General features: G+C 41.0%; 1 protein-coding gene across 10 annotated transcripts in view; it reads right to left on the bottom strand.

Annotated features, from left to right (window-relative positions):
• The window catches only part of CACNB2 (calcium voltage-gated channel auxiliary subunit beta 2), a 415,600-nt gene that overhangs the window by 117,708 nt on the left and 280,044 nt on the right, over positions 1 to 17,848 (bottom strand). For 8 of the 10 annotated variants that reach the window (XM_069547606.1, XM_069547608.1, XM_069547610.1 and 5 more), the window contains one exon: positions 14,649 to 14,768. In XM_069547606.1, coding sequence (XP_069403707.1) covers positions 14,649 to 14,768 — 120 coding nt within the window. Of the gene's footprint in view, positions 1 to 14,648; positions 14,769 to 15,602; positions 15,672 to 17,848 lie in introns of those variants that run through there. The other 2 variants (XM_069547611.1, XM_069547614.1) reach the window with 1 other exon arrangement.

Here is a 17,848-nt window from a genome sequence, read left to right as displayed (position 1 = left end):
GGAAGATCGCACATGTAGTGGAGCAACTATGCCCGGGAGCCGCAACAACTGAGCCTTGCTCTAGGGCCCGGGAGCTGCGTGTGCCGCAACTACTGAAGTCTGCACCCCAGAGCCCTTGCTCCTCAGCAAAAAGAATCCACTGCAATACAAAACCCACACACTGCTACTAGAGCAGCTCCCGTTCGCCCCAAGTGGAGAAATGCCTACACGGCAGCAAACACCCAGCACAGCCCAAAATAAATAAATAAAAATCATGTATAGCAAGGAGAGAATCTTGGGTCCTTGTACTAATTCCACCACTAACAGCTCAATGAGCTTGGGCAAGACTCTTCAATGTCTTGAAGAGACACTGCCTCAATTTCCTCATTCTTAAAATGGGGAACTCTGCCCTCCCCACTGAGTAGTTGCAAAGACCAAGCAAAGTAATACTTTGGGATATTGGAGATTTCAACACTAAGACATCATATAAACATAAGCTACTGTTGGCTGATGGAAAAGCTTAACAGCATCATTAAAAAAACGTCCAAGACACACACAAAATTCTTTACAGCATTATTCGCAGTAGACAAGAGGAAAAAGCAGCCTACAACAGATCCCTCAGCATATAAATGGATGAAGAAAATGTGGTCTGTTAACATAATGGAGTATTATTTGGTCTTAAAAAAGAAGGAAGTTGTGTCACATGTTACAACATGGATAAGCCTTGATGCTGAGTAAAAGAAACCAGTCAGAAAAGGATAAATATTGTGGGACTTCTCTGGTGGTCCATTGGTTAAGAATCTACTTCCCAATACAGGGGATGTGGGTTCAATCCCTGGTCAGGGAACTAAGATCCCACAGGCCATAGGGCTACTGAGATCCAACAAAGCCAAATAAATAATAACTTGTTTTTTTTTTAAAAGGACCAATACTGTATGATCCCATTTACACGAGATACCTCAGGTAGTCACAATCAAGGAAAGAGAAAGTAGAATGATGGTTTCCAGCACTTCTCTGGTGATCCAGTGGCCAAGACTCCCAGCTCCCAATGCCGAGTTGGATACCTGGTCAGGGAACTAAAGATCCCATGTGCTGCAATGAACACTGAAGACCCTGCAAGCCACAACTGAGACCCGGTGCAGCCAAATTAGATAAAAAAAGAAAGGTAGTTTGGGGGCTGTAGGGAGGTAGAAACAAAGAGGTGTTGGTCAACAGGTAGAGACTTTCAGGTGTGTAAGATGTGAAAGTTCTAGAGATACTACATAACATGAATATGGTCAACAGGACTGAGCAGTGCATACACTTCAAAACGGTAAAGAGAATTTTAAAAAAAACACTTCAGTGCATTGATCGTAAAACGTAATTTGGAATTAGATGGTATTTAAGCAAAATTAAGCCAAATAACAGCCTTTGTTGAGATCTTCAGTTAGCAGTCAATCTTGATAACGTTAGAAAAAGCACATCACTGGTTAGCAGAGGTCTATCCCTGAAGAGACATCCACTGCACCATGGGGGCACCAGTAACCCCTGTTTCTGCTGTCCAGCCCTCCTCCACCCAGCCTTATTTCCACCACCTGCTCCCCATCCCTACAGGGTCTGGCTCACTGCCGCTGCTGTGGTTTGCTCAGCTATGTCTGACTCTTGGGAACCCCAAGGACTACAGCCCATCAGGCTCCTCTGTCCATGGGATTTTCCAGGCCAGCTGAAGTGGGTTGCCATTTCCTTTTCCAGGGGATCTTCCTGACCCAGGATTGAACCTGTGTCTCCTGCTTGGCAGGTGCAGTCTTTACCACTGAGCCACCTGGGAAGCTCTCACAGCGACAAGCATTTTGGCATCATCGTTAATCAGCCCATGAGATTCTTGAGGGAGAAACCACATCAAGCAGATCCCTGACATCCCTTCTTCCAGCTCCTAGCTCAAAAGCACAAAACCACCCATCAAATGTTTGCTAATTCAACAAATTCTGCTCTTTCACAGTTTTCAACATCTTTCACTTAGCTCTTGGTAGGGCAAAAGCTCAAGAGCAGAGAGAGGTTGTCTATTTTAAGTGCTTAAAAGTCTTTGTGTTGTTCCCTGTTCATATATGATAGAGAGAAAAAGAGAAGAATCATGTATTTATAGCTATGTTTATAAAGATATCACAAAGATGTTCAGTTACAGCTCTTGACAAAAAAGAATGCTTGAGCAGCAAAGTTTATAATAATCCTTCCCCAATCCATTTATGGTTTTGAAACTGCCACAAGTCTGTATTATGTTAACAGTCTTTACAAGGGTTCTTACACCAGAGTGCAGTTTGAATGTGGGCAAACCTCAGATTCCTAGAACTCCCATTAATAAAAACCATAAATCCACTGGAAGAGAGTGTTGAATTCGAGTATCAGGTTCTCTTTTAAACATGTAACTCTTATCCATAAGAAACTTAAAACTCACTCCTGGGTAGACTGCCAAGATAAATATAACCATAAAGAAGGAGGGAACGGCATGTAATTTTATTCCTAAAATACTCAAGTGTTACTCAGGAAAGAGCCCATGAGAAGAGCAAGAGAGCATCGTTTGTTAACTTGCTCTTGATAACAGAGGCAGGAGTCTGCAACCATGAGATGAAGAAGCTTGTCCTTACAGTGTCCTTACACAGCATGAACACGTGTTTAGTTGCTCAGTCATGTCTGACTCTGTGTGACCCCAAGGACTGTAGCCCATCAGGCTCCTCTCTGCCCATGGGATTTTCCCAGCAAGAATACTGGAGGGGGTTGCTATTTCTTCTCCCAGGGGATCTTCCTGACCCAGGGATCAAACCTGCATATCCTGCACTGGCAGACGGATTCTTTACCACTGAGGCATCAGGGAGGCCCAAGCCACTCAGTTGTGTCCAACCCTTTGTGACCCCATGGACTGTAACCTGCCAGCCTTCTCTGTCCATGGAATTCTCTAGGCAAGAATACTGGAGTGGGTAGTCATTCCCTTCTCCAGAGGATCTTCCTGACCCAGGGACTGAAGTCTGGTCTCCCACACTGCAGGCAGACTCTTTACCATCTGAGCCACCAGGGAAGCCCCTTTAAGAAACATAGAGCCTCTGCCTTTACTTTCAAGGGGCTTACAGTCTAGTGCTGGGGACAGGACACCACCTCAGTCCTGGGGATGGACAGGGGCTCAACTGGACCTCATGGATGAGCTGTGAAGATCATGTGATAGTGCAAATGTTAGCAGCAGCCAGTACAGATGTGTTACCCAGGACCCAGTACCGAGCCAGGAGCAACTCCAATATGGTAGCGACCAAGCAACAGAGCAGGGCCCTACAGGGCCTTTCCAGGACAGATTCTCCACCCCATGTCCTCCGCCTGCCTCTTGTCTGTAGAAAAACTTGAGCCAGAGACTAAGTCTAATGAGAGACAATGAGAAAACGTAGATACAAAGGGGAATGGTCAAAAAGACAAAATAATAAATAGTTTCATCATTAAACAAAGACAAAGACCTTTAGTTCCTCGTCAGGAGCTATGGATAATATTCTGAGCCTTGTCCTTTGAGCTGTTTGGCAGAGGATGAAACGTCCACCAGGTGGAAGAATTTAACTACATGACGACCAGACTACAGCCAAGATATGAACTACTCCGTCTTACACAATTCTGAGAACTGACCTCAAGGAAATGGGAACAGAACCACTCTGGAACTGAAGATTAACTTTACTTAAAACAATCAAGATGACACTGATCAGACCACTATATGACCAATTTCAAGATGACTGTCAGAGTTGACTCTGCTGTTCTGCATGTAGCTCCCTTCTGCTTATGCGCAGCCCTGAAACTCTCCTTTAAAAGCCCCTGCCTCCTGATCAGCAAGGAAGAGTTGGTTTTTTAAGACGTGAATCCACTTTCTTCCCAGGATTGCTAACTTCCTCAGTAAAGCTATCTTTCCTTTAACCCAACAGTTGTCTCTTAGTGGATTCTTGAGTGACGAGCAGCCAAATCTGAGTTTGGGAACATCCATATATAATGGCATCTGGTGACCTTGCACAACTGAAAGGGGAATGAAATGAGGAGCTGCATCACTTCTAATACAGATACCCCATTAGACACCAACGTTTAAGGCAGAAGGAGGGGCTGCCTGTGCCTATCCCAGTCCCTTGCCTGGGAACTCTGAACTGGACAGGCACCAGCTCATGCAATTACCACTGAAACCAAGAGCACCACACATAACTTATCAAAAGGTCAAGCAGTCTACGCAGAGATGGAATCCAATCCCAGGTTTCCTTGAGTTGAGTAATTGTGAGAGACCACATGACCCACAGCAACTAAAATATCTCCTGTCTAACCCTTTACAGAAAAAAACCCTGCTGATGCCTGGACTAAGTCTATGGGTTTGGGAGGATGACATTAACACTGACAGAAATTTTTAAAAATGCAGAAAAGAAAAGGTTTGAAAGAAAGAATTGGGGAGCTCCATTTTAAATAGCTGAATTGATAGAGATCCCCAAAAAGGCAGATGTGAGGTACTAACACTAGGGAGAGAGGTCACGGGGAGAGGTGCAGAATTAAAGTGATGATGAACCAGTGTGAAGGATGAAATGGTAAAAGGAAAGATGGAAGTGATGTAAAGCTTGTTACAGTGATGAAATTCTATATTGAAAGGAGAAATTACACAGCAGTCCCAATATGTCCAAAAAAATATGAAGAACAGAGCTGCTTCAGCTGAATCCAGGAGGAGTGCACCAGAGCACAAGCTGCCGGCAGCCCTCTGCCTCTGCAGTGGCTCCTGAGGAATAGTATTTGGTTTGAAAGCCAAAGTCATGCCTCCAAAGATAAAAGCCAGTAGGTCAATGGAATACTACTCAGCTATTAAAAAATGAAGTGACGCCATTTGCTGCAACAAGGATGAAGCTAGAGACGACCATACTAAGTGAAGCAAGTTAGAAAGAGAATGACAAATACTATATGGTATCACTTATATGTGGAGTCTAAACTACAACACAAATGAACCTATTTAGGAAACAGAAATAAAATCAGGGCCATAGGGAATAAACTGGTGGTTGCCAAGGTGGGGGTGGGAGAGGGCAGGAGTGAGAGTTTGGAGTTAGCACATGCAAACTAGTATATATAGACTGGATAAACAACAGGTTCTACTGTATAGCACAGTGAACTATATTCAATATACTGTGCTAAACCATAATGGAAAAGAATATGAAAAAGAATGTGTGTGTGTGTATATATATATATAGCTATATAATATATATCTATGTATAACTGAGTCACTTTACTGTGCAGTGGAACTTAACATTGTAAGTCAGTTACACATCAAATAAAAAAAGAATTTTTAGAAAGTCAGAAGGTCAAGGTTATTGCATTTGGTGGAATAAACTTCCACACTTCAGTGGAGGGAAATGGTGAAAGAGATTGAAAAGGAAGAGAGGTAGTAGAAATAGGCTTGTGTTGTAGCCAGGACCTGTCATTTCAAATAGACTTAGTAGAGATGGAAAAAAAAAAAAAAAAAAGGCAAGGCTTACAAAGAAGTCCAGGGACCAGTTAATAAGAGGTCAGTGAACATCGCTAGAGACCATCAATAAAGAGAGACAGAAATTGGTTTCAAGGAAGTGGGGAAGAGATGACAGAAGAGGAAGGGAGAGCCAACGCTGGTATAATTCAGGTTGGCACTAACAGGAAGGGAGAGATGGGGATGGGAGGAAGTCAGGGTTGTCAAAAGGGAGGAAGACATTTGTTCTTCCAGAGGGAAGGGAGAAAAAAAGAAGATGGGTGCAGCAGATGGTTTGCTGAAATTGGCTTTAACAATTACCCACCGGAATCTGTGGCCCTGGGCATTCCCTCCCACACCCACTACAGGCTGAGAGTTTGAGCCAGAGGGCATTAGCACACAGGAAACAAGAAGAGACTTGAATATTGCCCTCTGGGACCTGTTCTCTCTTTCCATGCTTGTAACCCTGAGAACACTGGGAGGAGGAGCCAGCCAGCCTGCTGGCGATGGGAGATCACCCAGAGGAGGAGGAGCAGCCCAGCCTGACAGCTGCCAACCTACAGACACAGGCAAGAGGCCATCCCAGATCAGCCGGTCACCGGCTCACCTGCCAGCCGGAAAGACAGTAAAGGAATTGATACTGTCTGTGTTACATGATCGTAACTGCTCTGTTCAGTCACTCAGTCATGTCCGACTCTTCGCGACCCCATGGACTGCAGCATGCCAGTCTTCCCTGTCCATCACCAACTCCTGAAGCCTGCTCAAACTCATGTCCATCGAGTTAGTGGTGCCATCCAATCACCTCATCCTGTTGTCCCCTTCTCCTGCCTTCCACCTTGCCCAGCATCAGGGATTTACTTTTATCTAGATAACTGCTCTAGAGGATTTCAAAATGCTCTAGGATGAAGAGCTTTGCCTTTTCCTTTTCTAGCTTTCAAATTGCTTACAATGAACATTAATCACTCAATAAGTGTCATTATTACTGCATTATTACTATTATTGTCAACTAACATTTGAGATGAGTGGAATTACAGCACCAACATATATGACTGTACCTACCTACTCATATTTATGAGCTACGCAGAAGCCTTTCAGGTCCATGGGGCTTTCACACACTTTTTCTTTCTTACAGCCTAACCTAATACATATTTGAACAACAAACTAACTCACGATGTTGGAAATTAGACATATTTTGCCAATTTTCTAGCACTATTTGGAAGGTAATTGCTATGAGTAAAAGAGGGCTGACAGTTTTTCAATGCAAAAATAAAGAGACAGTACTAAAATGAGCAGTGGGAAAATAATCTGAGTCTAAAATATTTTCCAAAGAATGTCTCCCATACTTTATGTTTTTGATGATGAGACCTCTCTGCTGGATTTTATTTTGTACCAATTAAATGTGTTTTTCCCCCCTATGTGGAGCCATCTACTCTAATACCTGCCACATGTTCTCTGAATTCTGTCCAATAGTCTATCTTGTGGGTTTAAGAAACTATGTGATCTAGGCATACACACATCTCTCCTACCTCCCACATGCTTTGCTCACTAAGATACATTTTTAGAAACATGTCTAATGTTTTTCGAAATAAAAATTCATCTTCGGGTTGAAGGTGAATGAACACATTCCTGTTTTTCATTCTTCTGAAAAGGCCAGGTAGGAGATATTTCCAACTGGATAGGATTCTCCCACTGTCTAAGGCATTTATAAACTAAAGTAATATGAGAAACATTTTTCTCCTGTTACAGTATGCTTATTGATAAATACTAAGATTAAAAACCTGGTCAATTGAACAAATGCTTCCTCCTGAAACAATTTTTTTTTCCTGTGTGTGAAAAAAGTCTAAACCCATAGCTTTAGGACAGCAAATGAGATGGAAGTAGACAAAAACTTAGAATATAGAAACAAGAGGCAGTGGCAATTAGCAAAGTAGAAAGAGTGAGAATTAAAGTAAAGAGACCAGGGACTCCTTTGGGGACGCTGACCAGATGAAGAGAAACTCCCTCCCACCACTACCCTATAAAAACTAGCCGTCAAGAAGCTTTACCATCAGTCTGAAAGCTTCCACTCAGCCTTATATCTTGCTCTTAACTATGAATGTGCTTTGAATACTCAGTTGCTCAGTAGTGTCTAACTCTACGACCCCATGGACTGCAGCCTACCAGGCTCCTCTGCCCATGGAATTTTCCAGGCAAGAGTACTGGAGCAGATTACCATTTCCTCCTCCAAGGGATCTTCTCAACCCAGGGATCAAACCTGCATCTCTTGTGTCTCCTGCATTGACAGGCAGATTCTTTACCACTGCGCCACCTGGGAAATCCTTAACTATGAATGGATAACCCAAAATCAAACTTTTGAAGGAAATCTCCAGATACATAAATAAAATCCAATTAAAAGTTTTTAAAAAACACATTACATAAAACCTAAAGGAAATCTTAAGAGATATAAGAGAAAATATTTTAGCCATGGAATGAAGACAAGAAGCTATAAAAGGAGAAATGACAGGAAAGCTGTTGGGAATTAGAAATTTTCAAAAACAAAAATTTCAGTCAGTATGTTAAAGGTGGAGAAAAACTCAGAACAAAAAGACAAAAAGGATAGTAAGAAAAAAAACGAGTAGAGAAGAAAACCCAAAGCAGACATCTGATAAATGAGAGAACTAGAAAAAGGAAAGCAGAGAAAGAAATGATCAAAAGCAAATAAATAGATAAACAACACGCTTTCCAGAAGTGAAGAGACTGGCCCTTCACCATGAATATTCATATGAAATTCTGCTCACCAGAAATAACAAGCTTCACATCAAGGCCAAATTTCAAACAGCTCTCAAAGTATTAGAGAAAATCATGCAGAAATCGCACTCAGAGACAGAATGAGACTGGCAATCACAACAGCAGCGCTGGATGCCAGAGGAAAACAAAACAATGTCTTGAAAATTCTGGGCGAAAATGCTTTTCGTATATGAATATTATGCCCAGCCAAAGCAGTAATTAAATAGGAGACTAGAACAAAGACATCTTCAAGTTGACAAGATCTCAGAAAAGTAATCCTTCCTCTAGAAGGTTCCATGTTTTCTGACTGCCAAGCCTTTCCTAATGTTGGCCACTCCTCACATTGCTTATCAAGTTTTCCTTCTTCTCCACCCCCCAGTTTGTACTTTACAAACTAAACTGCATCTATCCATATTGGAAGGTATAGTTTGAAGCCATCACCACTCCTAAGAAGAATTTTCTGTTCCTGCCAACTGGGGGCAGTCTGTCTGGAGACTAAAATACTAGTCTGCTTCTGACTAGCGTGATTTAAGGCCACAACTTTTCTCCCTGAACAAATACTAGAAGCCTTCTGCAGAGATATTTTGCTTATCTGTCTGTTTTTTTCTTATGGTGCTGGCCTTTCAATGCCTCCTCTACCCACCAACTGTGACTAATACAGTTCAATACAATAGACATTTACTGGTAAGAGAACAATTGACTTAGAATTTCACATTAATTCATTTTTCTAAGAATACCACACCAAACATATTTCATTTCTGCCCCAATTCCTTCCACATCCAGATTTCTCAACTCAGAATCTCTGCACACAGGAAAGATCATTTCAAGGGAAGTGAAAGGAAAGAGAAAAAAAAAATCTTTCAATAAAAAAAATGATTTTAGAACCCAGCAATGTCCATGCAAAATTTTTACATGAATGTTCATAATGGCATTATTCAGTTCAGTTCAGTCACTCAGTCATGTCCAACTCTGCGACCCCATGGACTGCAGCATGCCAGGCCTCTCTGTCCATCGCCAACTCCCAGTTTAGTTAAACTCATGTCCATTGAGTCAGTGATGCTATCCAACCATCTCATCCTCTGTCGTCCCCTTCTCCTCCCACCTTCAATCTTTCCCAGCATCAGGGTCTTTTCCAATGAGTCAGTTCTTTGCATCAGGTGGCCAAAGTATTGGAGCTTCAGCTTCAACATTAGTCCCTCCAATGAACACTCAGGACTGATCTCCTTTAGGATGGGCTGGTTGGATCTCTTTGCAGTCCAAGGGACTCTCAAGCATCTTCTCCAACACCACAGTTCAAAAGCATCAATTCGTCGGCGTTCAGCTTTCTTTATAGTCCAACTCTCACATCCATACATGACCACAGGAAAAACCATAGCCTTGACTAGACAGAACTTCGTTGGCAAAGTAATGTCTCTGCTTTTGAATATGCTGTCTAGGTTGATCATAACTCATTTCATGGCTGCAGTCACCATCTACAGTGATACTGGAGCCCACAAAAATAAAGTCAGCCACTGTTTCCACTGTTTCCCCATCTATTTCCCATGAAGTGATGGGACAAGATGCCATGATCTTCGTTTTCTGAATGCTGAGCTTTAAGCCAACTTTTCACTCTCCTCTTTTACTTTCATCAAGAAGCTCTTTAGTTCTTCTTCACTTTCTGCCATAAGGGTGGTATCATCTGCATATCTGAGGTTATTGATATTTTTCTCAGCAATCTTGATTTCAGCTTGTGCTTCCTCCAGCCCAGCGTTTCTCATGATGTACTCTGCATATAAGTTAAATAAGCAGGGTGACAATATACAGCCTTGACGTACTCCTTTTCCTATTTGGAACCAGTCTGCCGTTCCATGTCCAGTTCTAACTGTTGCTTCCTGACCTGCATACAGGTTTCTCAAGAGGCAGGTCAGGTGGTCTGGTATTCCCATCTCTTTCAGAATTTTCCACAGTTTATTGTGATCCACACAGTCAAAGGCTTTGGCATAGTCAATAAAGCAGAAATAGATGTTTTTCTGGAACTCTCTTGCTTTTTCCATGATCCAGCGGATGTTGGCAATTTGATCTCTGGTTCCTCTGCCTTTTCTAAAACCAGCTTGAACATCTGGAAGTTCACGGTTCACGTATTGCTGAAGCCTGGCTTGGAGAATTTTGAGCATTACTTTACTAGCACGTGAGATGAGTCAATCGTGCGGTAGTTTGAGCATTCTTTGGGATTGCCTTTCTTTGGGAAAGGCAAATGGAATGAAAACTGACCTTTTCCAGTCCTAGCTTAAAGATGGAAACAACACAAATGTCCACCAACTGATGATAAACGAGTAAATAAAATGTGATAAATGCATACAATGGAATATTACTTGTCAAGGAAAAAGAATAGAGTGCTGATACATGTGGAAACAGGAATAAATGCTGAAAATGTTACTTAAATGAAAGTAGCCAATCACGACAGACCTCCTATTGGATGATTTCATTTATATGCAATAACCAGAACTAACAAATCTATGGAGACAGGAAGTTGAAGAGTGGTTGCCTAGGGCTGAGGTAGGTGGGAAGAACAGCATGTGACTGCTAATTTTTAGAACATGAGATTTCTTAGGGGGACAATGAAAATGTTCTAAAGTTGACTACAGTAATGGTTGCAATACTAAATATTCTAAAATCCATGGAATTGTACACTTTACTTTTTTATTTACTATTTTAAAGATTTTTTTTTGATGTGGACCATTTTTAAAGTCTCTACTGACTTGGCTACAATATTGTTTCTGTTTTATATTTAGTTTTTTTGGCCACAAGGCATGTGGAGTCTTAGCTCTTTGCCAGGGATTGAGCCTGTACCCTCTGCACTGAAAGGTGAAGTCAATCACTGGACCACCAGTGAAGTCTCCAAAACGTTACACTTTAAATGAGTGAATTGTATCTCAGTAAAGCTGTTCTACTAAAAAGATCAATGTGGGAATAAATGAAATTCCTATATTATTTGCCTTTAAGGCAATATCAAAGTGCGCCAGATTTAATAGGGCAGGCTCTTCAAAGTACAGAGAACCTGAACAAGATCAAAAAGTCCATGTGGGATCAGAAAACATCAAGTTAAAAGACAAGGTCATGTGAGTTATTTGCCTCAAAATAAATATTAAATCTGTTCACTGTAGAGTTTACTAGTTTAAGAGAAGCCATAACAAAGCAGTAGTGAAAAGTACTGGGCTTTATGGAAAGCACAGAGGGCCAGGTTATATAATCTTATGTAGGTCAGTTAATTTCAAAAGCTATTTTCTCTAGTTTCATTACTTGTCAATCACCTTATTTCATGGGCGTATTCTTAAGGCAATTAATGGATAATATATTACATATTTACAGAGTGCCAGGGTCTGAAAACACCACTGAGGTTTATTTCAGGCTCTTGCACAGGCTTTTTTTTTTTTTTTAGTTCATTTGTCTTTATTATGATTCCATGATTGTTTCTGGTTGAAAGATCAGTATTTTTGATATTGCACACACTTAAGGCAAGTGATCTGCAGGGTAGGTGAGTTAAAAGCACCAAGTTATGAAGGCTTTCTACGTGAAGGATGTTATAATATGCGCAAAAAAAAGTAAAGAACATTTGCATCTTTCAAAATGCTTTGGAAAAGTGCTTAAAACTATCAACAATGATTTCATATATTTTTGAACTTTAAGGTTTCATTTTGAAATAGATCCCACAAAGGCACGATGATATATTGGAGGAGGAAAATAGATTAAAAATAGCCCCATGAATGACCCATGTATGATCCCTTTTTTTGTATACTTTCTTCAAAGATATCAGAATTAAGAAATCAGACCTACCAAACCATGATTTTAACCAAAAGTACACTTAAATCCTACTCTTTGTATCTTCTTTCAGAACATATTCAAATTCTCATTCACTTTAGTGTAACTTATATATTTGAATCCTGAGGTTTAAGATAATTGGCCTAATTTTAAAGAAGAAAAATGAATGTAAGTTGTTTTCATTAAACATAGGATATAGCCCTTCAATTATTATGCTTTTGTTTTAAATTCTTTTCATTTTTTTTCATCTTCTACTTCTCTGTAACTATAAATGTTTTGGTCTGTATGACAAGTAACACAAATCTGGCTTGATTAAAGAAAACATTATGATCCATACTGGGTTGAAAGATACTAAAAAGTTCTGCCATATAACACAGGTAGCCCAACCCGCCTCTGTGATGACCTAGAGAGGTGGGATGGGGGAGTGGGTGGGAGGCTCAAGAGGGTGGGAATATACTTACAGCTGTTTGGAGCTGCTGAAACAAACACAACATTGTAAAGCAATTATTTTCCAATTAAGACCAAAAAAAAAGTTCTATGCAGCTGTGTCACTGAACTCAGGACTTACAGCAGTGAGAGACAAAAATACATCCACAGATAACTAAAGACTTTGTGGTTAATGAAAAGCAAACCTGCAAGACACTGGATTGTATGATGATGTGGTATGAGCCGGAGAAAATGTTTAATTTTAGCATGTGAAAAATCACATGAATAAATAAGTGCAAATAGAACATTCTTATTTCGGGAATACAAACTGTTATTTAGTTTTTTTCCTTGACTTTATTTTTTTTTTTCCTTTGGCACCCTGGTGCAAAATATAGAATGCAGAATTAAGAGTCTAAGTTGCAGCATATATTAGCTACAAGACATTTTGGGGCAATTAACTTCATTGGCTGTACATTCATTAATTTCAACTTGATAATTTTTCCACTGCAGTAGAACATTTACCAAGAAACCTACCCTTTAAAAAATTTTTAAATGAAGAGCAGAACTGTTAACTGTACTATATTATAGACACAGTGGTGTACAGGAGATCTCTAGGACTTATTCATCTTATATAACTGAAACTTTCTATCTGTGGAATCTCCCCATTTCCTCCTCCTCCAGTCCCTGGAAACCACCATTCTGCCCTCTGCTTCTAGGAGTTTGACTACTTTATTATTCTTTTATTTAAAATTTTTTTTAATTGGAGGATAGTTGCTTTACAATGTGTTGGTTTCTGCCGTACAACAATGGGAATCAGACATAACTACATATATATATATATACACACACATATCCCCTCCCTTTTGAGCCTTCCTCCTTGGCTACTTTAGATACCTCCTATCAGTGGAATCATAAAGCGTCTGTCCTTCTGTGATCAGCTGGTTTCACTTAGCATATGTCCACCACTCTCACCCATATGTCACATCATAATTTTTAAATGGTTAACTTCGGCAGAGCAGATTTGTTTGTGGCAATGGGGCCACACCTTGCTTTATCAGTTTTCTGCTTCTGCCCTTTTTGAGTCCTCTTGCAGTCAAGTCTGTCACACCTGGAGATGACTTCCCTGCCCGATGAGGTGAGAACATTGTTTTGATGTCCAGAAGTACTTTTTTTTTTAAGTCAAGGTCTCCTGGCAGCTCCTCTGCAAACTACTATGGCAGCTGGGCTAGAGGTCATGAATATTACATAAGGGCAGTCCATGTATTCAAACCAGCATCTCCAAGCCATGATTCCCATAGCAACACACAGAGATTTTACTCATCTTAGAGACGAAGCAGCCAGCAGAAGTATTCTAATGTTACCCTGGATTTTTTTTTTTTTTTTTTTAGCAAAATCAACACTTACTCTTTTTTCAAAGCAGTGATTTTTTTCAAAAGAAAACCAATGACCTCGTTAAAATAGGTTCATTTAAAAATTACCAAGTATCACACACACCAAGGCCCTTTGAACTTGAACAACAGCAGTCTATGCCTTAGAAATAGCTGCTATTTGAACCACTGCAGGGGAGAAAGAATCCAAATCATGGCAATGTGTGAAATGAAATAGTCTCCGCTAAATTCTGTACTTCTATGTTTCATATCTGGTTTCCAGTCCCCCTTCCACTTAATTATTACAGGATAGAGAAAGAAGAGCTCCAAAGGGAGGGACATCTTTAATTAATAAAATCCTTTCTTGCTTTTTTTTTGAAAACCATAATACAATCCATTTTTTTAAAATATAAGAAAAACACCATTATAAAACACCTAAGGAGTAAAAGTGAGGGGAAAGGTTGTTCAAGTCTAAGAGAATAAACATCAGCTTGAAGAAAGTTTGTTGTAAAGAAATGGTTTCCTGAAAACAAAACAAAACAAAGTAAATCCTTTTCCTAGTAGAAGCAGTTTTTCCTCTTTGTATATTCAGGGATCATTTTTCTGCATCTAAATAAACCATCCACCCATGGATTATAAAACAACATAAAAGGCAAGACCACTCATGTATTACACTGCCCTTTTCTACCAAGGGAAGACAATACATTCCACATCCAGTACCTCTTTACAGCCAATCAAGGAAACACGGTAACAGACCAGATATACATTTCAGAAGGAACTTCCGCAGGTGGCCCACCGTGGATTCAGCACAATGCACAAAGTGCTTGGCAGAGAAGGAAGGGTTTTACCTTTGCTTTTTCCAACTGGGCCTGGGCCTGTCGCTCTGCTTCTCTGCGCACTGCCTCCCGATCTTCCTCCAAAGAAACATCTGAATCGGATGGACGGCTGGTGTAGGAGTCTGCCGAACCCTGGAGAGGAAAACGGACATTAAAAGAGATTCCGTCTAGGATGCTGGCCACAGAAGAGTCTCACTGACACGGCAGTTAGCTTCCTAGATTGTGCTGTCCATTCCTGAAAAGAGGAATAAAAATAATCCCTTTTGGTGGCAAACCAGCTACCTACATCCAGCTTTGGTTTGCAGACCACTCACTAGGAGAGTTACGCCGTCCAAGTTATTGATACCTTTCCTTCCTAAATCTTATGGTCCAATTAAGAGCCTTTCTGGAAGCCGGAACAAGTTCTCTTATCATTAAACCGACTCTGTGGTGCAGTGCAGTGAAGGACACACACACCGTTTTCAAGGAGAGCTTCAAGAACAGTCCACAGCTACAGAGAGAATTTACAATTAGGAAGAATATACGCTTAAAAAAAACCAACAGCAAACATAAAGTCAAGGGAGTTATTAACTTGAACTCTCTGACACGCCACTGCCATAGATGACCCCCTCTTTGATCTTAAGCATCCTTTGGTACCTCTGATTCACCCAGTTCCTCTGACAAAACTGTAAGGCAACAGCTGCCAGCTTCCCTCAATCTTTAAGCAACATATCTTTTTCAATCCCTTTAAGTAGATATTTCGTCAAAGCTGTCTACGGGGAAAACACCTGCCCAGGGGGAGCTCCTAGGGCGATAAACCACCGCAGAGGAAAAGGAGCTAGAGGATTAGAGGACTCTCTTCCGCTCCCGCTCTCGCAATCAGCATCATATTACTAATCACAGGAGCCCCAGACAGCCCTCACTTGTACCAGCGACAGAAACAACGACAAAATAACGTCTCCCCTGTACGAAAGCCCTGAAGCTTACACAGATATCCGAATTCTTCAGCCTTCCTCCCTTGGCGCGTTTCAGAAGCCTGATCCAGGTGGCCTTCATCAGCCAGACAGCGCCTTTCCCGTCCGCAGCTGCAGCCCCGGGCACCGATCCTCAGTGCGCGCTGAGCCCCGCAGAACCCCTGCTCGCTTCCCATCCATGCTCTGGGCAAACCCCCGCTTCTCCGTCCCTTTCTGCCTCCGGGGCTTTCACTTCTTACCCCGGAGGACTCCAATCCAAAGAGATTCTTATTTTCCCATCCCAGTGGGAAGGGGAAACAAACACTTGGATGCTTTCGATTGCTTTAAAGATAACACTTCAAGCGCATCCAAAGACAGGCATCAACTCGTCCTAAACTTCACCCATCTTATGACCCTCTCATCTTCCCTGCTCTTGGATTGTTCAAAGACATTAGTTGTGAGAGAACCTTAAGGGGAAAAAAAAAAAAACCAACCTAGTGCAAAACGTATGCAGTGACATTTGCAAGTGCAAAGTTCAAGGCTTATCTTCAGAGATCTGGAGGGGGAGGGCGGAGGACGCGCTCACCGCACTGGGCATGCTCCGTCTGTAGCCTTTTTACGCAGACGCTCACATCACCCGGTTAGTCTGTCAAATTGCCATTTTGCATCTGAAGTGTAAACAGCTGGAAAGGGCTTTTTGATTCTATAGTAACAGGCACCTGGGATGTTTGACATGCTTCTATTTCAGATGAAACGTCTCAAAGATGAAACCTGTACTCTCTCCCTTTTTATTTTCCTCTTAACGATCTCTTTCCATTAATCTGCTGCGGAAAGTATATCCTATGCCATAGGGCAATTCATAGATAATAAATATGATATATGATATTGTTGGGCAATCGAAATCAAATCATGCTTATCCATTCTAATATAAAGCCGCTCTTGATGGTTCCATTTCCTAAACAAAATGCAAGAGAGAGATTTGCTCACTGAAATAGGACTTGAAAGTAACCACAGCGCTAAGCAATGAATTTACCGGAGCTCAAAATGACTTTGAACCGCTTCTCCAGCTGAGCAACTACCTTTCCAAATAAAGTCACTGGGATAAATAACCATGTGAATTGCTATCACAGCAATTAGGAACAAATGTAAAAGCTTGGCTGATTTATTAGCCGGAGTTAATATTCATAGAACCATTTAGTCCAAACGCTTCTTATAAATAAAGCGACTGAGGCTTGGGGAAGAATCATACTTATTCATTTCCAGTATTAATGGGATTACTTTTTTGAAAGTTTATGAAGAAATACACACTTCCAGGTTTCCTAAAGTAAACATAAAATTCTATCACTGCATTCTAAACTATGTTTTGTTTGAGGGGGGAGTAATTATTTTGTAAAGTTTCATGCAAATGAAAGAAAGCATTCTTAAGAAAATCTTCCTTACTTTTCCCCTCCCTCCCTCCATCCTACCACCCTCTCCCCATTTTCCCCAACCCTCCCTATCCCTATTCCTTTCATTTCTAGGTTAAGACCAATCTTCATGACTTAAATAGAAAATACAGGAGAGGCTTTAGAATCAACACTGTAGATCAAATGCACGTTCACTGTGGTATCATAACATAAATTAATAGATTACTTATATTTTTATCAAGTGAATATGAAATGCATGGGACACAGAAAATGCATTGCAATTTTTTGGTTCTTCTAAAATTCACACGGGTGATAGGAGTTTTTCTACACCAGCACACATGCTAGGGTAATCCTAATGTTCTCAGAGGGGTTCCTATAGCAGGAATTCTTTAGTCCCTCAGTCGTGTCTGACTCTTTTGTGACTATATGGACTGTAGCCCACCGGGCTCCTCTGTCCATGGGATTTCCCACGCCAGAATACTGGAGTGGGTTGCCATTTCCTTCTCCAGGGGATCTCCCTGACGCAGAGATCGAAGCTGTGTCTCCTGCATTGCAGGGTCTTTTTTTTTTTTTTTTTTTAAACCATGGAGCCATCAGGAATGCCCACAGCAGGACTAGCATAGTAGAAAATTACCAGGAAGCACAATTATATCCCATAAAGGACATTAGGCCCCCCACACGGTCAGGTCACACCTCAGGGAAGATACAAAATTTCTCCTATTAAGAAGCCCATAATGAGAGGAAAAGTGTAACACACACACACACACACACAATTGTGTGTGATCTTGTTCCACTATAAACAAAGATTTAAAAATCCTTTGATTATAATCAGATGACGCTTTTAATTACATAGTCATTTTGAGACCTGTTACCA

The sequence above is a fragment of the Ovis canadensis genome, chromosome 13 (genome assembly GCF_042477335.2).
Source record: "Ovis canadensis isolate MfBH-ARS-UI-01 breed Bighorn chromosome 13, ARS-UI_OviCan_v2, whole genome shotgun sequence".
Taxonomy (NCBI): domain Eukaryota; kingdom Metazoa; phylum Chordata; class Mammalia; order Artiodactyla; family Bovidae; genus Ovis; species Ovis canadensis.
The sequence above is the reverse complement of the archived record's forward strand: the minus strand, read 5'-3'. Positions and strand labels throughout refer to the sequence as shown.